This window comes from Mastigoproctus giganteus, chromosome 1 (genome assembly GCF_048544385.1).
Source record: "Mastigoproctus giganteus isolate SK-2022 chromosome 1, ASM4854438v1, whole genome shotgun sequence".
Classification (NCBI taxonomy): domain Eukaryota; kingdom Metazoa; phylum Arthropoda; class Arachnida; order Uropygi; family Thelyphonidae; genus Mastigoproctus; species Mastigoproctus giganteus.
The window spans coordinates 37,493,931-37,512,445 of record NC_143575.1 but is presented as its reverse complement, the minus strand read 5'-3'; the positions used below and the strand labels follow the sequence as shown (position 1 = coordinate 37,512,445).

Genomic DNA, 18,515 nt, shown 5'->3' with positions numbered 1-18,515 from the left:
ATTAGATAATGCTCCTGGACATCCTATGCATCTAGATGATTTCAATTCGAACATGAGAGTCATATTTCTACCGTCAAACACAACTTCACTCATCCAACCTATGGATCAGGGTGTTATTCGAATTTAAAAGCATAGTATTTACGCACAACATTTGCTCGGGAATTGTCTGCAGTAGACTGTGAGAAAAATATGACGTTAAGAGACTTGGAAATCTTACAATATTTACCATGCCATCTTAAACATTAATAAGGCCTGGGGGGAAATTACTAAAAATTGTTTAAATGCAGAATAGAAGAAAATATGCCCATGGCACGTAAAAGGCTTCGAAGGATTTTAAAAAGACGAATCATATGAAGAGGCTACAGATAAGATAGTAAAGGTTGCAGAGCTAAAGAAGAAGAACAGAAGGAATTATCTAAAGAAGAACTTACTGACTTGCAGGCAGTGGTAGTGAAAGAAGAAAATGCTGACGAAGCTCAAGATGAACCAAATGAGGAGCCGAGATGCTTCATCACCAGAGAGATGGCAATGGCATTTCTTGAAATTGCATCGGCAATGGTGAGGTTTGAGAAGATGGATCCTGACAGTGTTGTTATTTGGTTTTTAAGAGCATTAGCAACTAAGGCCATATTGCTCCGAGGATATGCGGTGGTCATTCCCTGACCTTTCCACATCCTCGAACCCCAGTCTAATCAAGAAGCGTGTGCTATGCACTGCCGCTCCTGCCCACCTGGCTACAGAGGTGCCTCCTGACAGCGAACGATTCTTAAAAGTTAACAGAGGGGTGAATGATATGCTTGCTTGCTACAAAGAAATCTACGATGAAAAGAAAAACGCCACCGTCCAGTCATCCATTAATATGTTCTTTCGTAAGATTGAGCGGCTGATCCCTTCTAAATCTCCACAGCCCTCAACCTCCGCAGCGGCGTACTTATCAGCTGACGACGTCGATTCTGACAACGATGCTCGAGAGGTAAAACTTACTGACATTATGCCTGTCTCCTCTCTTTTTTGTAATTTTATAATTTTTAAATTGCACACTTTTGTAATTTTTCCTATGCATGAGATAAAAAAATTGAATAAAATAAATACAATAAATAATTCTATTTACATGTTTGTTGAATATTTCTTTTTTGATTCAATCAATTCAGCGAGCGCAGTTGCGAGTGCTGCACAACGTTGAAAGTCAGAATTTCCCACATGCTTGTGAATGGGGGAAATTCCGACTTACATAAAATCCGACTTAAGCAGCGTTCCGTGAAACGCAACTCTTAAGTAAGTCAGGGAGTACCTAAACTAATATTAAATCTTTTTAAATAATCCAAATACAGTAATTCCCTGGCATACGTATGAGATGTGTTTCAGGACTTCTTATGTAAGTTCAGTTTTACGTAGTAGTAATAGAGGCATGTGATGCAAGAAAGCAAGTGTATGAACTTAAGTAGCATCAGAAAAAAAAAAAAAAAAAAAAATGCAACTTCACACAATCGTTCCCTCTAAAAGTTTGTCCAGTTCTTCCTTGAATTTATTTAAGCTATCAACTTCCACAACAAATGGAGGATTGTTCTAGCAATCAACTACCTGTTGGCATAAGGTAAATTTCCACACATCTATTTTACAACTGTCATTTCTCAATTTGAATTTATGCCCTTTCAGGTTCGTAATCTGAGCCTACTCAACCCATTCAAGGCTTTATATACCTCAATCAGATCACCTTGTAGGTGCCTAGTCTCCGGCCACTGCAATTTGCAGAATTAAAGCCTTTCTAGGTAAGAGGACCCCTTCGTTTCCCCTCACTAATCTTGTTGCCCTTCTCTGTACTCACTCAAGCAACTCTACATCCTTCCTAAAACGAGGCCTCCAGAACTGTATGCAGTACTCAAGAAATGGCCAGACCATTGCCTTAAACAAAGGGATAATCACCTCCTTTTCCCTACTAGCAAACTCCTATACATCATTGATAATAGCCCATGACCTGTTCTGGCAGCCTGTCTGCATTGCTCAGAAAACTTTTTATCTGACTGCACAATTACTCCCAGGTCTTTTTCATTTTCTAACACCCTAAGTGTAGCACCACACAGTTGGTACGTTTCTGTGGGGTTATGTCTACCCATATGAAGTACTTTGCATTTGTCAATGTTAAACTTCAGTTGCCTAGTCTCAGCCAATCTGCACAATTTTTCTAGATCCTGTTGCAGTAGCACACCGCCATTACTGTTATTAACAACCCTGCCAACCTTTGTACCATCTGCATCTTGGACATTAAGCCTGAAATACCTTCATTAAGCTGAATATCATTGATAAATGTAGAAAATAACAATGGGCCCAACACCGAACCCTGGGAGATTCCACTAATAACATTAGTCCAGGAAGAGCAGTGTCAATTGATTACTGCTCTCTGCCATCAATTGATTGCCGCTCTCAACCACCCTTTTATCCATTGTAGCAACTTTCCCTTAATATCATACTGCTCCAATTTGTACAGTCGTCTTCCATGTGCAACAGTGTCAAAAGCTTTCCTGAAATCCAAATATATGATATCAAAATTATTTTTTGCATCCAATTCCTTTGTAACCACATCATAGTATTCAATCAAATTTGTCAGACAAGACTTTCCCATGCTGTGTCTGAATTATTACTGCAGTCTTGTCTAGATGATCCTGCAATGCTTCTTTAAGGTGGTAGATGACTTTCATCAACCGGTGAAATACCACCACTTTGCTTATTAGAGGCTTGAAGTGGTGAAACCCATGTTTAGTCTCTAGAGCAAAGTTTCCGGCATCTCCTCTCCCCCCCCCCCACATACATACTTCTCCTTCAATCCATGCACGGTACTAAGTACTATAGGTTTTGATACCTTTCGTGTTTGGGGTTTTCATAAAAAAAAAAAAAACAAAAACCAGTGACTCCATGATTTTCCCCAGAACAGAAGTTAAAATAACAGGTCTGTAATTATTCATGTCAACTTTTGATCTCCTTTTGTGAAACATCTCTAGTCTGTGGGAACTTCCCGAGTCCAAGGGCACTCTCATAATTATGGTAAGGGTTTGCTTCTTCCCTTTGCCACCTCATTTAATATAACTGGATAGATCCCATCCACTATAGATGCCTTTCTTATGTTTAAGTTCAACAATTTCTCCATCACTTTTCTCTGTTATTACAAAATCGTTAAGCTCCCTGTTAGAATTTAATAAGCTTCTGTCCTTCTCTTCCCTAAAGAATTCCAGAAGTGTGAATATAGATGCAGAATACTCATTCAGTTTGTCAGCAATCTGAGCAGGATCATGAAGAAACCATTGATATCAAATGCATCAATCATATTCATTATTTTCCTTCTAGATTTTATATAAGTGAAGACATCCTTGCTGTTTTTCTTAGCATCCTTTGCAAAAGACTTCTAGTAATCTGCCTTTGCGTGCCTAATCTCCTTTGTGACTTGATAACAGACTAGCTTATATCTACCATAGGCTTCTGTGTTGCCTGATAATTTATATGGATACCATGCATTTTTATTCTCTACCACAAGACTCATTAGTTCATCTGACATCTATATAGGCCTAAAACCTTGAACAGTTTTTCTTAGTTGGTATGAAAAGCCTACTAGCTTCCTAGATTAAATTCTTGAATGCTTCCCATTTAAAATTTGCTGTTGGTAACATCATCAGTTGGTGCCACCGTACAGAATTTAAAAATTGTTTGAGATCACTGTAGTCACCTTTATCAAACCCTTCTCTTTATCCCTAATGGTAATTATATCATTAAGTAAATCCCACACGAGTACACTGAGATCACTGCCATCCAGTGGTTCCTTTATCTGCAAATTCTTAATGCATGAATAATCACTGCTGATAACCAGATCAACAGTATTAATCACACACCCTGATTTCCTCTCGAACATGCTGCTGCAGAAAATAATCATTCAATAAATCCACAAATGTCTTGCTAGTGTGCGAGTGACCAAAGCACAAGTTCCAGTCAATATTTGGGAAGTTAAAATCCCTATTATAATACAATCTGATTTACTGGCCCATTCTATTTTTCTGTAGAATTGTTCATCATACTCATTAGAGTCATTAGGCCTAAAACACACTCCTCCTCATCTTTGCTTTCCCCGTGCTTATGTCACACCAAACTGACTCACCATTGTACTGTTCATTTATGTAAACTGGATGCACATCTTTAGATTTTATGTGTTTCCTAATTAACAGCATAACCCCTCCTCCCTTCCTCTCCTTTCTGCACACATTGTACTCCCCAAATTTCAATTCTGCATTCCTTATATCTGAGTGAGACTCCATGTCTCTGATATCCCAACAATATCCATCTTTGATGTCTTGACCAGCACTTCAAATTCATCAAATTTATTTACTATACTCCTAGCATTGATGTACATGCAAGTATATATGCACCTGTTTGTTGTTTGTTTGTTTATTTGGTTTTTAGGAGCATTAGCAACTAAGGCCATATTGTTCTGGGGATATGCGGTGGTCATTCCTGACCTTTCCGCATCCTCCGTATTTGGTGATCATGGGCTCGAACCCCAGTCTAATCAAGAAGCGTGTGCTAAGCACTGCTCATCCTACCCACCTGGCTACGGAGGCGCCTCTTCTTATTCTTAATTAACCTAACACAGCCCATGTATTTATTTGTTTCATGATGACTCCCACCAGTCCCTGAAATCCCCAGCACCCTGCCTTCCTGGCCGTTGTTCATTCTAATAGAAGCAGTGCAAGAATTGCTTTCACCTCTGCTTGCGGCTACTTTTAACCTTTTAGTCTGTGAATCTCCGCAACCTAGCAGTTTTCTGATCCACCTAACATCGCCTCAATAGTATCAGCAAACACTCTTGCACCCCTTCTATTTAAGTGTATCCCATCCGTATAGAAACAGTCTCTCCTGTTAACAAGCACAGACCACACTGAGAAAAATTCCACCGAACAAGTCTTGCACAATCTCTCCAGGGCCAAATTGATTGACAAGGCTCTCATCGTGTACTGCCTCCTATCGTGTCTGGGCACAATTGCAGACACTTTCAAATTTAACCCTAACTCATGACTTTTTTTCAACATTGACCTATACTTGTTAAGTCTGCAGATCTATTCTTAATGTCATTAGTGTCTATGTCTACAACAACAACATCACCATTTGTGCCCTTAAAAGATGATATCTGCTCTTCAACATCATCAACTTTTGCCCCTGGTCCTATTCCACCTATCCTTTTTACACAATATATTACCCATCTCCCTGAAAATAGAGTAACCGATAATAACTAACTCCTGTGGGACCAGCACATTCTGCCTTGGAGATTGCTGCTGTGTTGCCCGATGAACAAGAGTGAGCTCTGGCGTTGAGTTGGGCAGATAAGAGCTCGATGGATCCCCCACCTTCAAGGGCATCTACCCGACTCTTCCACCTCTCATAAGCACCCATGAAAACGCCTAATTTCTTAACTCTGCACCTACCATACACAAAGACATCCTCCTTGGCCAGATCATGTCCAGTTCCAGATAGTTCCACAAACATTTCACAAGTCGTACATTTTTTTCAGGATGTGACCTTGGGGAGAACCCCTTGGTTCTGCCTGGAGTCACAGCACTCCTGCTACTTTGTGCCCGTTACTTTGCTGCTCAAGTCTGTTGCATGATATTGAATACTATTGCTTAACAATGAAAATTAATAATATTAATAAATCTGATTTTTTTTTTTTTTTTTTTTAATGAAAACCCCAAACATGAGAGGTATTAGTCTATAGTGCTTAGTACTTATAGTGCTTGGGTTGGATGTTGAACCTATAGTGCTTGAGTTGAAGGTTGAGAAGACAAAAGAACATATTTGTTGATATTAGATTTGAATTCTGTAGACTAATTTTCAGGAAATACGTATGAAGAAAGACTGTTCCAGAAAACGGCAGTAGAATGAAAAAAAAAAAAAGAGGAAGATGAAAAGTTGGTTCTGTGAGTTTGGAGTTGGACAGTAAATGGATGTTGGCTGGTGGCGGCACGTGTTCGGACTGTTTTGAAAGAGAGAGTGGGAATTATAGAAGCCAATTCAAAAGAACAGTGCCCATGGGAAGTATCTGTAGAATATGCATGCAGCAGAAACAGTACATCTATGAGACAGCGAGTGGAGAGACTTTGTTAGAGATGTCATTAATTAACCTAACTGCCCTCTTATGAATGGAATCTAGAAGCCTGACAGAGGTTTTTGGGGGCACCACCCGAGATCCCAGATGTGGGACCTTGGGCGGGGCATTTATTGGAAAACCAAGGTTTAGATAAAGGGCAAGATTTTAAAGTGGAGTGTGGAATAAAGGATTCCATTCCTACAAGAATAATTTCACTGACACAATCTGAGCAAACGTTGACATCAGAAGTTTTGAAACAGTAATCTGACCAAGGAAAAGAAATAAAGAAATCACGCAGGTCATCCCTTTTGTATTCTTGTAATGACAATACGAGGTTGGGAATAACCATGAGATAAAGGTACCACTGGAGAAGAAACAATCACCAAGTTGTGATCTGAGGTGCCTAAAGGACCACTAACTTCGACCGTGTATTTAGAAGGGTTGTTTGTGAGAAAAAGATCAAGCTTGCTGGCTATATGGTTAGGATTGTCCAGTATTCTTGTAGGTAAATGAACAATCTGTGCAAGGTCATTAGTAATTGCAAATGCCTCGGTCCTCAATTTGGAGGTTATGTAGTCATATCATCAAAACCTTCTCCTCCTACCAACGTAACAAGTTCTACTATCGCACTGATTCTGTTTTCTGCCGGCTTGACCATATTTCCTAAATGAACTGACTCTGGCCATACATTTTTCCAAAACGCATTTAACGTTGACGGTTTTACTTATTTTAGCAATCAAGCTATGATTCTGATAGTCTACAATTGAGAAATGTTTCCATGCCTCCATTACTTCAACAGATTCGGAATAAATTTTTTTCCAAAATCCATTGTAACGATTTTCTGATGTACTGAGTTTTAAAGGCAGATATAATGCATTGATCTAATGGCTGAATGAAATAAGATGTATTAACCTAGTACAACTGTGGTGATAGATACATAATCTTTTGGATGGCCTGGCATGCTATCCAATAGTAATAAAACTTTGAAATCTAGATTTTTCCACAAGTTCAATAGCACAGAACATAACACGGGGATTTCCCAACAAAATTAAAAAAAAGGGACTTCTATTTTTTTTTATTTTTTTTATTTTTTTGTTTTTTTCGCTAGCAAGTGAACAGCGAGGATTCAAAAAGAGCGGAAATGTTGAAAAATTACATCCAACATAATAGCAGGGTTTTTCCTGCACAAAAGCTCAAAAATACCCTGTTAAGCGAAGTTTACCAAAATTCTCTAACCATGTTATATAAGTACTGTGTTGTGCGAGGACTGCTGCAATTTATCAATCGTGTTAGAGCGGAAACGTGTTGTAGAACTTATAAGGGGGTTGCCTGTATTACATATAATTTTTAATTTTTTTTAAAACTATACATAAGTAGAAATATATGCACAAGTGTGCATTTGAAATTTTGTGCGTGTTTGGAAAATGGTTTGTTGTTGTTTGTTATTTGGTTTTTAGGAGCATTAGCAACTAAGGCCATATTGCTCCGGGAATATGCGGTGGTCATTCCCTTGACCTTTCCACATCCTCCATATTTGGTGGTGATGGGCTCGAACCCCGGTCTAATCAAGAAGCGTGTGCTATGCACTGCTGCTCCTTCCCACCTGGCTACGGAGGCGCCTTGGAAAATGGAAGAGACTAATAGATTCGTGTTTCTATTTTGTCTCAAATATATATTTTTTTAAATTTTCCGCAGAATAATTTTTTTTGAAACAAAAGGAGTTAAAAACAATTTTTTATATTTAATTTTTTTATCAAAAAATAAAGTTATGTACAATAAGTATTGCAAGTCATTAAAAAAAGATGAAATACAGGTAGTGTCCAAATATAATTCAATAAAACCTAAAACATTTTCAAAAAATTAAAAAGAAAATTAGCACCTGTGAGGTGCCTGCTCTGATGCACTTGAGAGTGCCACCACCACCAAGTTAAATGACACAAATGCACACCTGCTACCAACTTTTAGAAATCAAGAATCAGAAAACTTTTGTAAGAAATCTGACTCAGGAACTGCATTACCAGAATTTTCTTCCAAATTAATGATAACTAACTAATGCATGACATACATTGCAGCAGGTAAATAACATATTGCCATGAAATGCAATAACTATATCTTGCAAACCTACTTACATTTTCTGACTTCAAAATACAGATCATACATCCCTAAATTCTTGAATATAATAACTGTTTTTCCCACCCGACATTGTATTTTAAGTAATCATAACAACTTTTACAATCTTAACTTAAAAGCTAGGCCTACACTTCTTTCACATCCATACAAAGTACTGACAACAGTGAATACTTAAGACAATGGATGAATGGTAAAGTGATAGATACATATATGGAGAAGAACACTTTAAATGAAAAATAAATAGCACTTTTTCCACATGTGAAAATAAAGAATTTTTTTATTCCAAGGTACTGAATACTCATGTAAAACACCTCTTGCTGGTGATATCCAAAAAAAAAATTAGGTATAAGAGCCACCTAATATTAGCTTTTAATTGTACATTGTTAAATTTTGTGGGTATATAACCGAATGGAGGAAGAAAGGAGCATATATATGCATACAGTCATTTCTGCTATAATGCGATAGTTACGTTCTTGTGAGACTTCACACTATAGAAAATCGTGTAATAAAAATAACAGAGCTTATGGAAAAAACAGGATTGAGGCAGATCAAAAAATATATATACAGTATACATTACTCAAACTCAAAACAAATTTAGCAGTTAGTCTAACACAAAGGACAGTACAGTTTAAATATGTGTTAAATTCATATTTAATAATGAAATAATACAGTAAATTTAACACTTACCTTGAAAAGATAACTTGATGGGGAAGGAAGGTTTAGAGGTTTCTAAGTTATGAAGACAGGGGTAGAGGGTTGTCATCATCATCTTCATCCTCATGTTCGGGTGTAATTGTGATTGCAGGGTTAGAATGAAAAATTGGTAATCACGGTGAATGGCTGTGGTTCATTGTCTTCTGACTGTTTTAGAGGAGGGGATTGGCTTAAAAAAGACATCTAGTTTTTTGTTGTTTTGCCATTTTTCTCCTTTCATAAAGCTTTCACAGGGTGCAAAATAAGACCTTATTCCACGAACAGCTATCCTGCTGTGCTCTGCATTGTAATCATTGTCTTTTAAGAACTAGAACTGCTTCTAAACTTCCCTCAGGATAAAAGACAAGAGAAATGTCACCTTCTTCATTTCCAGCTTTCACTTCTCCCTTAGCAACAAGTTGTTGCAGATCAGCTGTAGAGAGATCATCACAATGGGACTCAAGCAGCTCTTCAACATCCTCACTCTCCATTTCTTCAACTCCAACTTGCTTTTCAAGAGAAACACAATGTTCTTTGATTTTTGGGAGCTCATCTGATGGTTTTAATTCTGTAAAATCATAAATAAAATCTGGGAGAAGCTCCATCAAACTGTATGCAAGCCGTATTTACTGATATTACCCCCGGGATCTCCACAATGATGTCAATAGCATTATGTTAAAGCTCTTCAAAACAGGGAAGACTTTTTCCCTGTCAACCATTCATACATCAGTGACAGCTTAAGTACCTACTTGTTCAGTAGCTAGTCTCTATCTCTGTCCATCTCATGCCATGTTCTTCAGTTCTTGAAAATTTTGGTATCCAGCTGTTCATTTAATTGTTGTTATCCATGGTTCTTGGGTGACCAGGGCTTCTTTTCCTTTCTACTATGTAGGTTAAAACCTAATATGGATATCTCTGCAGGTCCATAGATTGCATGTGCCCATACCACTGGACCTACTTTTTGATTGTCGGTGTGAATTTATTTCCTCTCTAGCTGTCATGTTAATCTTTTCTCTGTCCATTTTAGGCACTTCGTTTCATAATCCCATTATATAAGTCAACTATAAGAGTGCATTTGGAATACTGTGTTCAAGTATGAAGACTAAAGAAAGACACTGGGCATCCTGAAAGGATCTAAAGACAAGCAACATGTCTGGTTAGATTGGCAAAGGGGCATCTACATAGGAAAGACTGAATATGTGGGTTGCAAGGCTCTGAGGGGAAGAAGTAAAATGAATGAGGGCAAAATTTTAAGTTATAAATGATTCCAGAACTCAGGGGTTATAATTTCAAATTAAAAGGGAAGAGGCTTAGACTGGACTGCAGGAAGTTTTCTTTTAGCCAGTGATGTGTTGATTATAGGAATAAGTTGCGACCACAGTTGGTTGAAGCTGACAGCTTGAGAAGATTCAAATGTCAGCTGAATAGGTAGCTATGTGAGGAGGGAGTTAAACAAGTGGTTTGTTTTATTTTATTTTATTTTTTGGCTGGTGCATCCTTGCACATATGGCTAATACTAATATAATTTCAAGTGCCCGTAATTTCTGTTTTTCTTTTGATTTAATCGTCCTGGCTTCACATCTGAAGTTGACTGTTGGTATTATAATGGATTAGTACAGTTTATTTTAAGCTGACTGAAATTTCATTACTTTCTAGATTTTTTTCCAACTTGGTCATGGAGGACCAACAAACAGCTATTCAATGGTTCATAGTTTCAATGTTGTCTAACTTTTTGGTCAGAACTGTCCCCAATTAGTTGAATGTAGAATTTCGTAACTCTATATCATCTGTCAGTATAAGTCTATTTTTAACTGTTTCTCTTCTTTTCTTTCCTGTGTTCATTACTTTTATTAAATTCCTTAACTTAAAGGCCTTCTCAATTACCTTCTAATATTCCACACTGTTAAGTCCACAAATGTGCCAGTGTTCCAAGAAGTATCAACTCAAACATAACTCCTTTTCAATTAAATACCACATATATTTCTGAAAATTTAACTTTTTACAAGCAGTACATAACAAATTTGCTTGAATACTATACTGATTCTTCTATACTAATCACACAATCCTTTAAATTAAATGCCTGCTTCATACGACAAATTCGCTTTGGTAGAAAACTATTTACTTAACATTAGGTAGAGAGTAATATGTTTAGCTTTATCTTTTAAACAAATCAGACTTTAAAAATTTGTTTAGTTTGTTGAAAATCGTTTAACAAACAAGTTTTGGTGCTACTAAACTTGCTTTTTGGTTATAGTTTCCATACTGCCCATAACACTGTTCCATTGTTGGTTTAAAATCAATAACAAGCATTTCAAACAAGGAAAATTATAATAAGACTTGGCTTGGCTCCCTCTTGCCTATTCCTTTGGTTCTAAACCAGAATGAAGACATTAATCAGACTATTCTTTTTTGTTTTCAACAACTTTAACTGTTTCACAGCTACTAAATACGAATGTACTTTTTAAACTTAGGACAGTTACCTCCAACTACCACTCCCTCCTATATTTTTCAACTTCTTTCTTCTCTTGACGGTTGCAGCATGCGAAAGACTGTCATAGCATGTGTTCACTGCTATCAAGCTCATGTGCATGTGATAGGCAACAATGTATTTTTCAACAATGAGACAGTGGAAGTTTATTTGATGAAATCAAACAGGCAACATATTTACAATTAACCAGTATAGTAAGTAACACAACATGTTTATGTTTAGATGCGTATGTTAACAAAGTTCATATGCTTTAACATCAATTTGTGAATTTTAACAACTAGCATCAAAGCAAAAATTTAATATATAAAAAAGGGTTACATAATTTAACTAACAGAAAAATTCAAGATTAAAACTTTTTACACTTCAGTTATGTTGGTGTTTATTGTCAATTTGCTTTCTTTACTAGTTCTGGATAGTGTATTTATGACATTTATTATATTGCTTTTGCTGTCTGCTATTAGGATGATATCATTGGCAAATTTTATGTGGTTTATATCATATTCACTTGCTGTGATTCCTTCTTCTTCTATTGCTGCTTTAACCACTTCATCAAGGTAAAGAGAAATTGGGCATGCTTGCATGACCTCTTCTTCTATTTTTATGCTGCTCATTGTCAAATTTTCTTTTTGTACTATTGCTTTGGTATCTTGATATACATATTTAAGAAGTTTATTTCTATGTCCATATTTCCATCAATTTGTCTCTATTAACTGAACCAAATGCTTGTTTAAAGTCAATTAAACGGATTTTCAATACAAGAACAGAATTTAGTAATCATGAGGCTCAAAGCACATGTACTTATGTAATTTGGCACTTGACCACTCAGCTACAGCAGCCTCTGAACTTCTAAGAGTCGCTGTATTCTGAAAATGTGATATGTTGTGGAATGATGCTTTCTACAGCCTGGTTTTCTTCACTTTTTCTGAATTCTGTTTTGGATTTAGAGTTTCTTCATGAATATTTGGTGTGCATGGCAAAGGAAGTTTATTGCCCTGCAATTTCTGCTTTCCTCATTGTTTCCTTTTTGTATGTAGGCACAATTGTTCCTGTTCTCTGGTATCACTCCTGTAATGCGTATCTTATTGTAAATGTCAGTAAGGCATTTCTGGTATCACTACTGTAATGAATATCTTATTGTAAATGTCAGTAAGGCATTTCTGATATCACTCCTGTAATGGGTATCTTATTGTAAAGGTCAGTAAGGCATTTTATTGTAATCTCTGTACTGGCTTTTCAACAGTTCATACATTTTTCCATTTTACTTAAATTACTAAGCAGTGTTGTTTAAATTCATTAATTTCCATTATATAATTATTAAGTGTAATAGTAATCAAAATACAATTATAATAAATATTAATTTATTACAATAACCAACATCAGTAAAACTAATGAAATTACAATTATTAATATAGTAAAAAATATGAGTAACTGATATTAAATGTAATAAAAATTAAAAATATTAAAATTCTTACCACTGGATCACCATGATGTGCAATTTTAACATCTTTAACTTCACCAGTACTTTCTAACACAATTTCAACATAAAACATATCAGAACTAATGTAACACTCCGTACTATTTGGGCCAACTGTGAACTTTAGTCTAAAATAAAAAAATATATATAACTATTCACCAAGCTTATATATCAATAGCTATACTACAAGGCTGACTTAAATTTTATATACTTATATCAATTATAAATCATTTACAGTTAATGTGAAAATAAATCACTGTTATAGTTAATGTTACTAAACATTAACTATAACAATAAATTAAATTCACCTTATCACAGATATCATCATCATCAAGCACTCACACATATTTAGAAATATGTAATTTCTTTTAAAAAGAATTGCACTTTGTGTACTGAGATAGTTCTCTCAATATATGAAGTACAGTTATCTCAACCATGATGTTTGTTTTGCTGTTGCATGCTTGCATCTGTCATGTAACATGTAATTGGTAAAATATGCTATTTACAAATATATCAAAAACCACAGAAAGGCTTCATTGAAAGTTGAAGAAATATCTTTATATGTATCTTTATAAATAAATATCTTTACGCAACACGGCGGCAGCCCCCAAGGCAGAATGCGCTGGTCCCAAAGGAACTAGTAGTTGTTGGTGACTCTATTGTCAGGGAAACGGGAAACATGCTTTGTAAAAAGGATAGGTGGAACAGGACCAGGGTATGTCTGCCAGGGGCAAAGGTTGATGACATTGTAGAGCTGACATCATCTTTTAAGGGCACAAAAGGTGATATAGTTGTACACGTTGGCACTAATGATATTAAGAGTAGGAGACCGGCAGAATTACTTAACAAGTACAGGTCACTGTTGAAAAAAAGCCGTGAATTGGGGTTGAATTTGAAAGTGTCTGCAATTCTGCCCAGACACGATAGGAGGGAGTATATGATGAGAGCCCTGTCGATCAATTCGGCCCTGGAAAGATTGTGCAAGGCTCAAGGGGTAGAATTTTTTTTCAGCCTGGTCTGTACTTGTTAACAGGAGAGACTGCTTCTACAGGGATGGGATACACTTAAATAGAAAGGGTGCAAGAATGTTTGCTGATGCTATCGAGGCAGTGTTAGGTGGGTTGGAAAACTGCTAGATTGGGTGGGCCACAAGGATTAATAGATTAACTTTCACCTCTGCCACTGGCAGAGGTGAAAGTGATTCTTGCACTGCTTCTATTGGAACGAGCCGCAGCCTGGAAAATAAGATGCAGGATATTTCAGAGACTGCTGGGAATCATTGGGGTACAAGTAAACATATGGGATGTGTTAGGGTAGCTAAGAAAAAGAACAGGTGCATGTATACTTGCGTGTACACCAATGCTAGGAGTTTAGTAAATAAATTTGATGAATTTGAGGTATTGCTCAAAACATCAAAGGCAGATATTGTGGGGATTTCAGAGACGTGGTGTCACACAGATATAAGGAATGCAGAACTGGAATTTGGGGAGTACGATGTCTACAGAAGGGATAGACAGGATAGGAAGGGAGGAGGGGTTATGCTATTAGTTAAGAAATACATAAAATCTAAGGAAGTGAAGCCAGTCGACATTGCTGGACAGTGCAGTGTCGAGTCAGTTTGGTGTGACATAAGCATTGGAAGATCAAAATTGAGAGTAGGAGTGTGCTATAGGCCTAATGAATCTGATGAGTATAATAAGAAATTGTACAGGGAAATAGAGTGGGCCAGTAAATCAGAGAGTCTTATAATGGGGGATTTTAATTTCCCAGATATTGACTGGAATTTGGGGGCTGGTCACTCACACACTAGCAAGGCTTTTGTGGATTTATTGGATGATTGTTTTCTACATCAGCATGTTCGGGGGGCAACTAGAGGGAGTAATACTCTTGATTTGATTATCAGTAGTGATTCTTCATGCATTAAGAATCTGCAGGTAAATGAACCACTAGGTGACAGTGATCACAGTGCGCTGAAATGGGATTTACTCAAAGAGGTAACTACCATTAGGGGTAAAGGGAAGGGTTATTGCTTTCATAAAAGCGACTATGATGGACTGAGACAGTATTTAAATTCTATACAGTGGGACCAACTGATGATGTTACCAACAGCAAATTCAAAATGGGAAGCATTCAAAGAACTTATCTTGGAAGCTACTAGGCTTTACATACCGACTAATAAATATTGTTCGAGGTTTAGGCCTAAGTGGATGTCAGATGAACTAATGAGACATATGGTAGAGAAGAAAAATGCATGGAATACATACAAATTAACACGTGACACAAAAGCCTATGATAGATACAAGTTGATCTGTAACCAAGTTACAAAGGAGGTAAGGAGAAAGTTCCAATCAGAAGGAAAAATATCAGTAGAATAAGAAAGTGTAAAAAGGCAAAACAGAATAGGAGAAAACTCAGGAGCACAGATTTTGAGAACAAGTAGATTAATGCCATCAAGATCTGGAGCTTTCTTGGCACTATGATTGTTCAGAATTCTCCTAAGATCCTTCGGTCAAAAGAACACTTGTGGCATTGAGTGGAGTGTACTAGGTACAGAAGGAGATGATTTACCAAGATCATCAATATGAACCAGGAGAAAAGTAGGATGCTAGTAAGTCAGCTTTATCTTCAGCTAAGAATGCAACAGTGCCATCAGGTAAGAGAGGTGAGAATATTGAAAGACACAAGTTGCAGCCAAGAACTTTGGAAAGATTCCAAAATGCTTGACTATCATTTGGACAAGAAGCATATTTTGTACTCTTAACCTGTTAAAAATTGAGTCTGTATTGACTAACAACTGTTTTACAATTGTTGTGAGCTTTAGTGTAGGCAGAAAATGAAGTTAGAGATTTGGATACAAGCCAAATGCAATATGCTAAATTCTTAACTTCAATAGCCTTAGCAGATTTACTGGAAAACCAAGCTTTAGATAAATGAGATTTTACAATAGAATGAAGAAATAAAGATCTCATCCCTAAAGAATAATTTCACTGACATAATCTGAGCAAACACTGGAATCAGAAATCATGAAGATCATCTCATTTTGCATTCCTGTAATGCCAAATGAAATAAAGTTAATGGCCATGAGACGGAGAAGCTCCACTGAAGAGAAGACATCACCAAATTGTGATCTGAGATGCCTAGAGAACTCCACAAGGATTGCATTTCAGTCATTGACCACCAAAGCACTGAAGAAACTAAATTCAAAAATGTAACACATGCCATGGCTATTCCACCCCCACACAATTTATATAAAGAAACATAACAAATGAAATGCAAATTTAAATAATGACCCAACAAATCAACAAGTCTAAATCAATTGTAAATATGCAAATTATCCTTGAAAACCAAATCATGGTAAACAGAACTGACATAAATAAATAAATAAATTGCAAAAACTTCATGAATATAAACCAAATGTCAGAATAAGATTAAAAAAACATAATGAAGAAAATGAAGGGCAGTCATGAGGATTCAAACTAAAGAGAAAAGAATATGACAGAGGAAACACAAATCAAAAGGAGAAGAAGATAAAAGAGGTGCAATTTAGCATGGCCATATTAAAAATAATTTTACTATAACGACAGAGTTATGTCAGCAAGGTTATTTTATAAAGAAAAGAAACTAATGCAGAAATAATGACGTGGCACTAATGCAGAAAATTAATGCTACAATTCAGGTTGTACTTGGCAAAGTAACAGACTTCCAGAGAGGAAAGATAATAACGTGATGGGAGAGCTCTGCAAAGAATCGTCCTCTAGGAATGCAGGTCAAATTGTTGCAGAACACACAGGCCCTCAATGAGATGATTAGGACACATGTCAGCACCACTAGCATGTGCAAGATGCTGCACGATATGGATTACCTTGGTCACTTGATCACTCAGCCATGCACAAGCCATTAAATCACTCCAACTAATACCATACACCATCTAGCTTGGTGCAAAGCTCATCTTTCTTAAATCTTAGACCAATGGAAAGCTGCGCTTGGCGTGACAAATAATGGTACATTGTCTACCAGCCTGACAGTTGGTTGTGCCTGGGTGTTCCTGCTGAACTACATCATCCCAACAGTGATGTTTGGTAGAGGCAGAATGATGGTCTGGGGGAATCAATGGTTGTTTTAGACAAAATCATGAATGCTCAGGTCTATAGTAATAGTATTCACAATATAGTGCAGTGGTTTTCAACCTTTTTTTTAAGAATGGCATCCTAAGTAATTTATTTAATTTTGTGGCACCCCTACTCAATTTTTTTCCTTTCAGATAAGGTTCTCTCTCTGTGTGTGTGTGTGTGTGTAAACGCAAACTTAAAAAAATCGTGGAAACGTATTTTGCATTCTGTAGGAATAAATAGAGGTATCGTGAAATGCATCGCAATGCAAACACAATAACACATTGTTTCCTTGGTAATTCATTCCAAGACCTCGGAAGTTGAAATTTTTGCTATAAATAAGCTATTTATTTCTCTAAAAGGTCATTTTTATAATGGAAATTGCACTACCCTTTCATCATTATCATATGTTCCATTATAAGGATCAATTTTGAACGCCTTTGTGAAATTTTTCTAAAACACATTTCTGGAGGTCACTACCATAAAACAATAAAAACAATTTGCACTTTCCAGTTTATTGGGCTTTTCTGTCAGTGCAATCTATTATAAACGAGTAGTAAACTCAATCTTATTGCATTTGCAATAATACTGATAACCGGAATTCTGTGGGTTTTTATGTTACAGTATTATGGTGAAATGAGTTCCCCATCACTGAAATCTTCGATCACATAAAAAACAAATTTTCAGAATCTTCTCTTCATTCCTATTTACTTATTACAATGGTGAAAGGAAAGGGACCAATGGAAAGTGCAGGTGCTGGCAGTGCTAGGAAAGGAAACAAAATTGATTTAGAAATGAAGATGATTAATTAAGAAGTACGAAGCAGGACAAAGTTTTTTATATATTGCACGGGAATTAGGTCTCGCTGCTTCGACAGTGAATACTATTTTAAAAGACAGTGCGTGTTTAAAAGAATATGTTAAAGGATCAATGCATTTAAGATCAACAGCGATCACAAAACAGCGTTCAGGTGCTATATCAAAGGTGGAAAAGCTATTAATAATATGGATGGAAAATCAGATTCAGCAGGAAGTGCCCAAGTCTAATGGCCATTCAAGCAAAAGCAAGAAGTATTTATGAAGAAATTAAGGATAAGTACGGTGAACCCCAAGCCAAGTTCGTGGCAAGCAACGGGTGATTTAATAGGTTCAAGCACCGTGCTGGTTTCCAAAACATTAAAATATGCAGTGAAGTCGCCACTGTCGATTCTGCAGCTGCAGAGAAATTTTGTGATGTGTTGGAAAAAACACCTTCTAAATCTCCACAGCCCTCAACTGCTGCAGCGGCTGTGCTTATCAACTGGAAAGTTAATTCTGGCGACAATGCTCGAAAGGTAAAACTTGCTGATGGTTATGCCTGTTTCCTCTCTCTTTCTGTAATTTTATAATTTTGAAATTTTTGTAATTTTGTACACTTTTGTAATTTTTCATGTATATGAGATAAAAAATTGAATAAATAATTCTATTTACATGTTCATGGAACATTTATTTTTTGCTT

At 36.5% G+C, this 18,515-nt stretch overlaps 1 protein-coding gene across 1 annotated transcript in view; it reads right to left on the bottom strand.

Annotated features, from left to right (window-relative positions):
- LOC150090711 (uncharacterized) overlaps positions 1–18,515 on the bottom strand; it is a 257,039-nt gene that overhangs the window by 151,383 nt on the left and 87,141 nt on the right. The window contains exon 5 of the mRNA XM_090369985.1: positions 12,908–13,037. Coding sequence (XP_090226111.1) covers positions 12,908–13,037 — 130 coding nt within the window. The remainder of the gene's footprint in view (positions 1–12,907; positions 13,038–18,515) is intronic.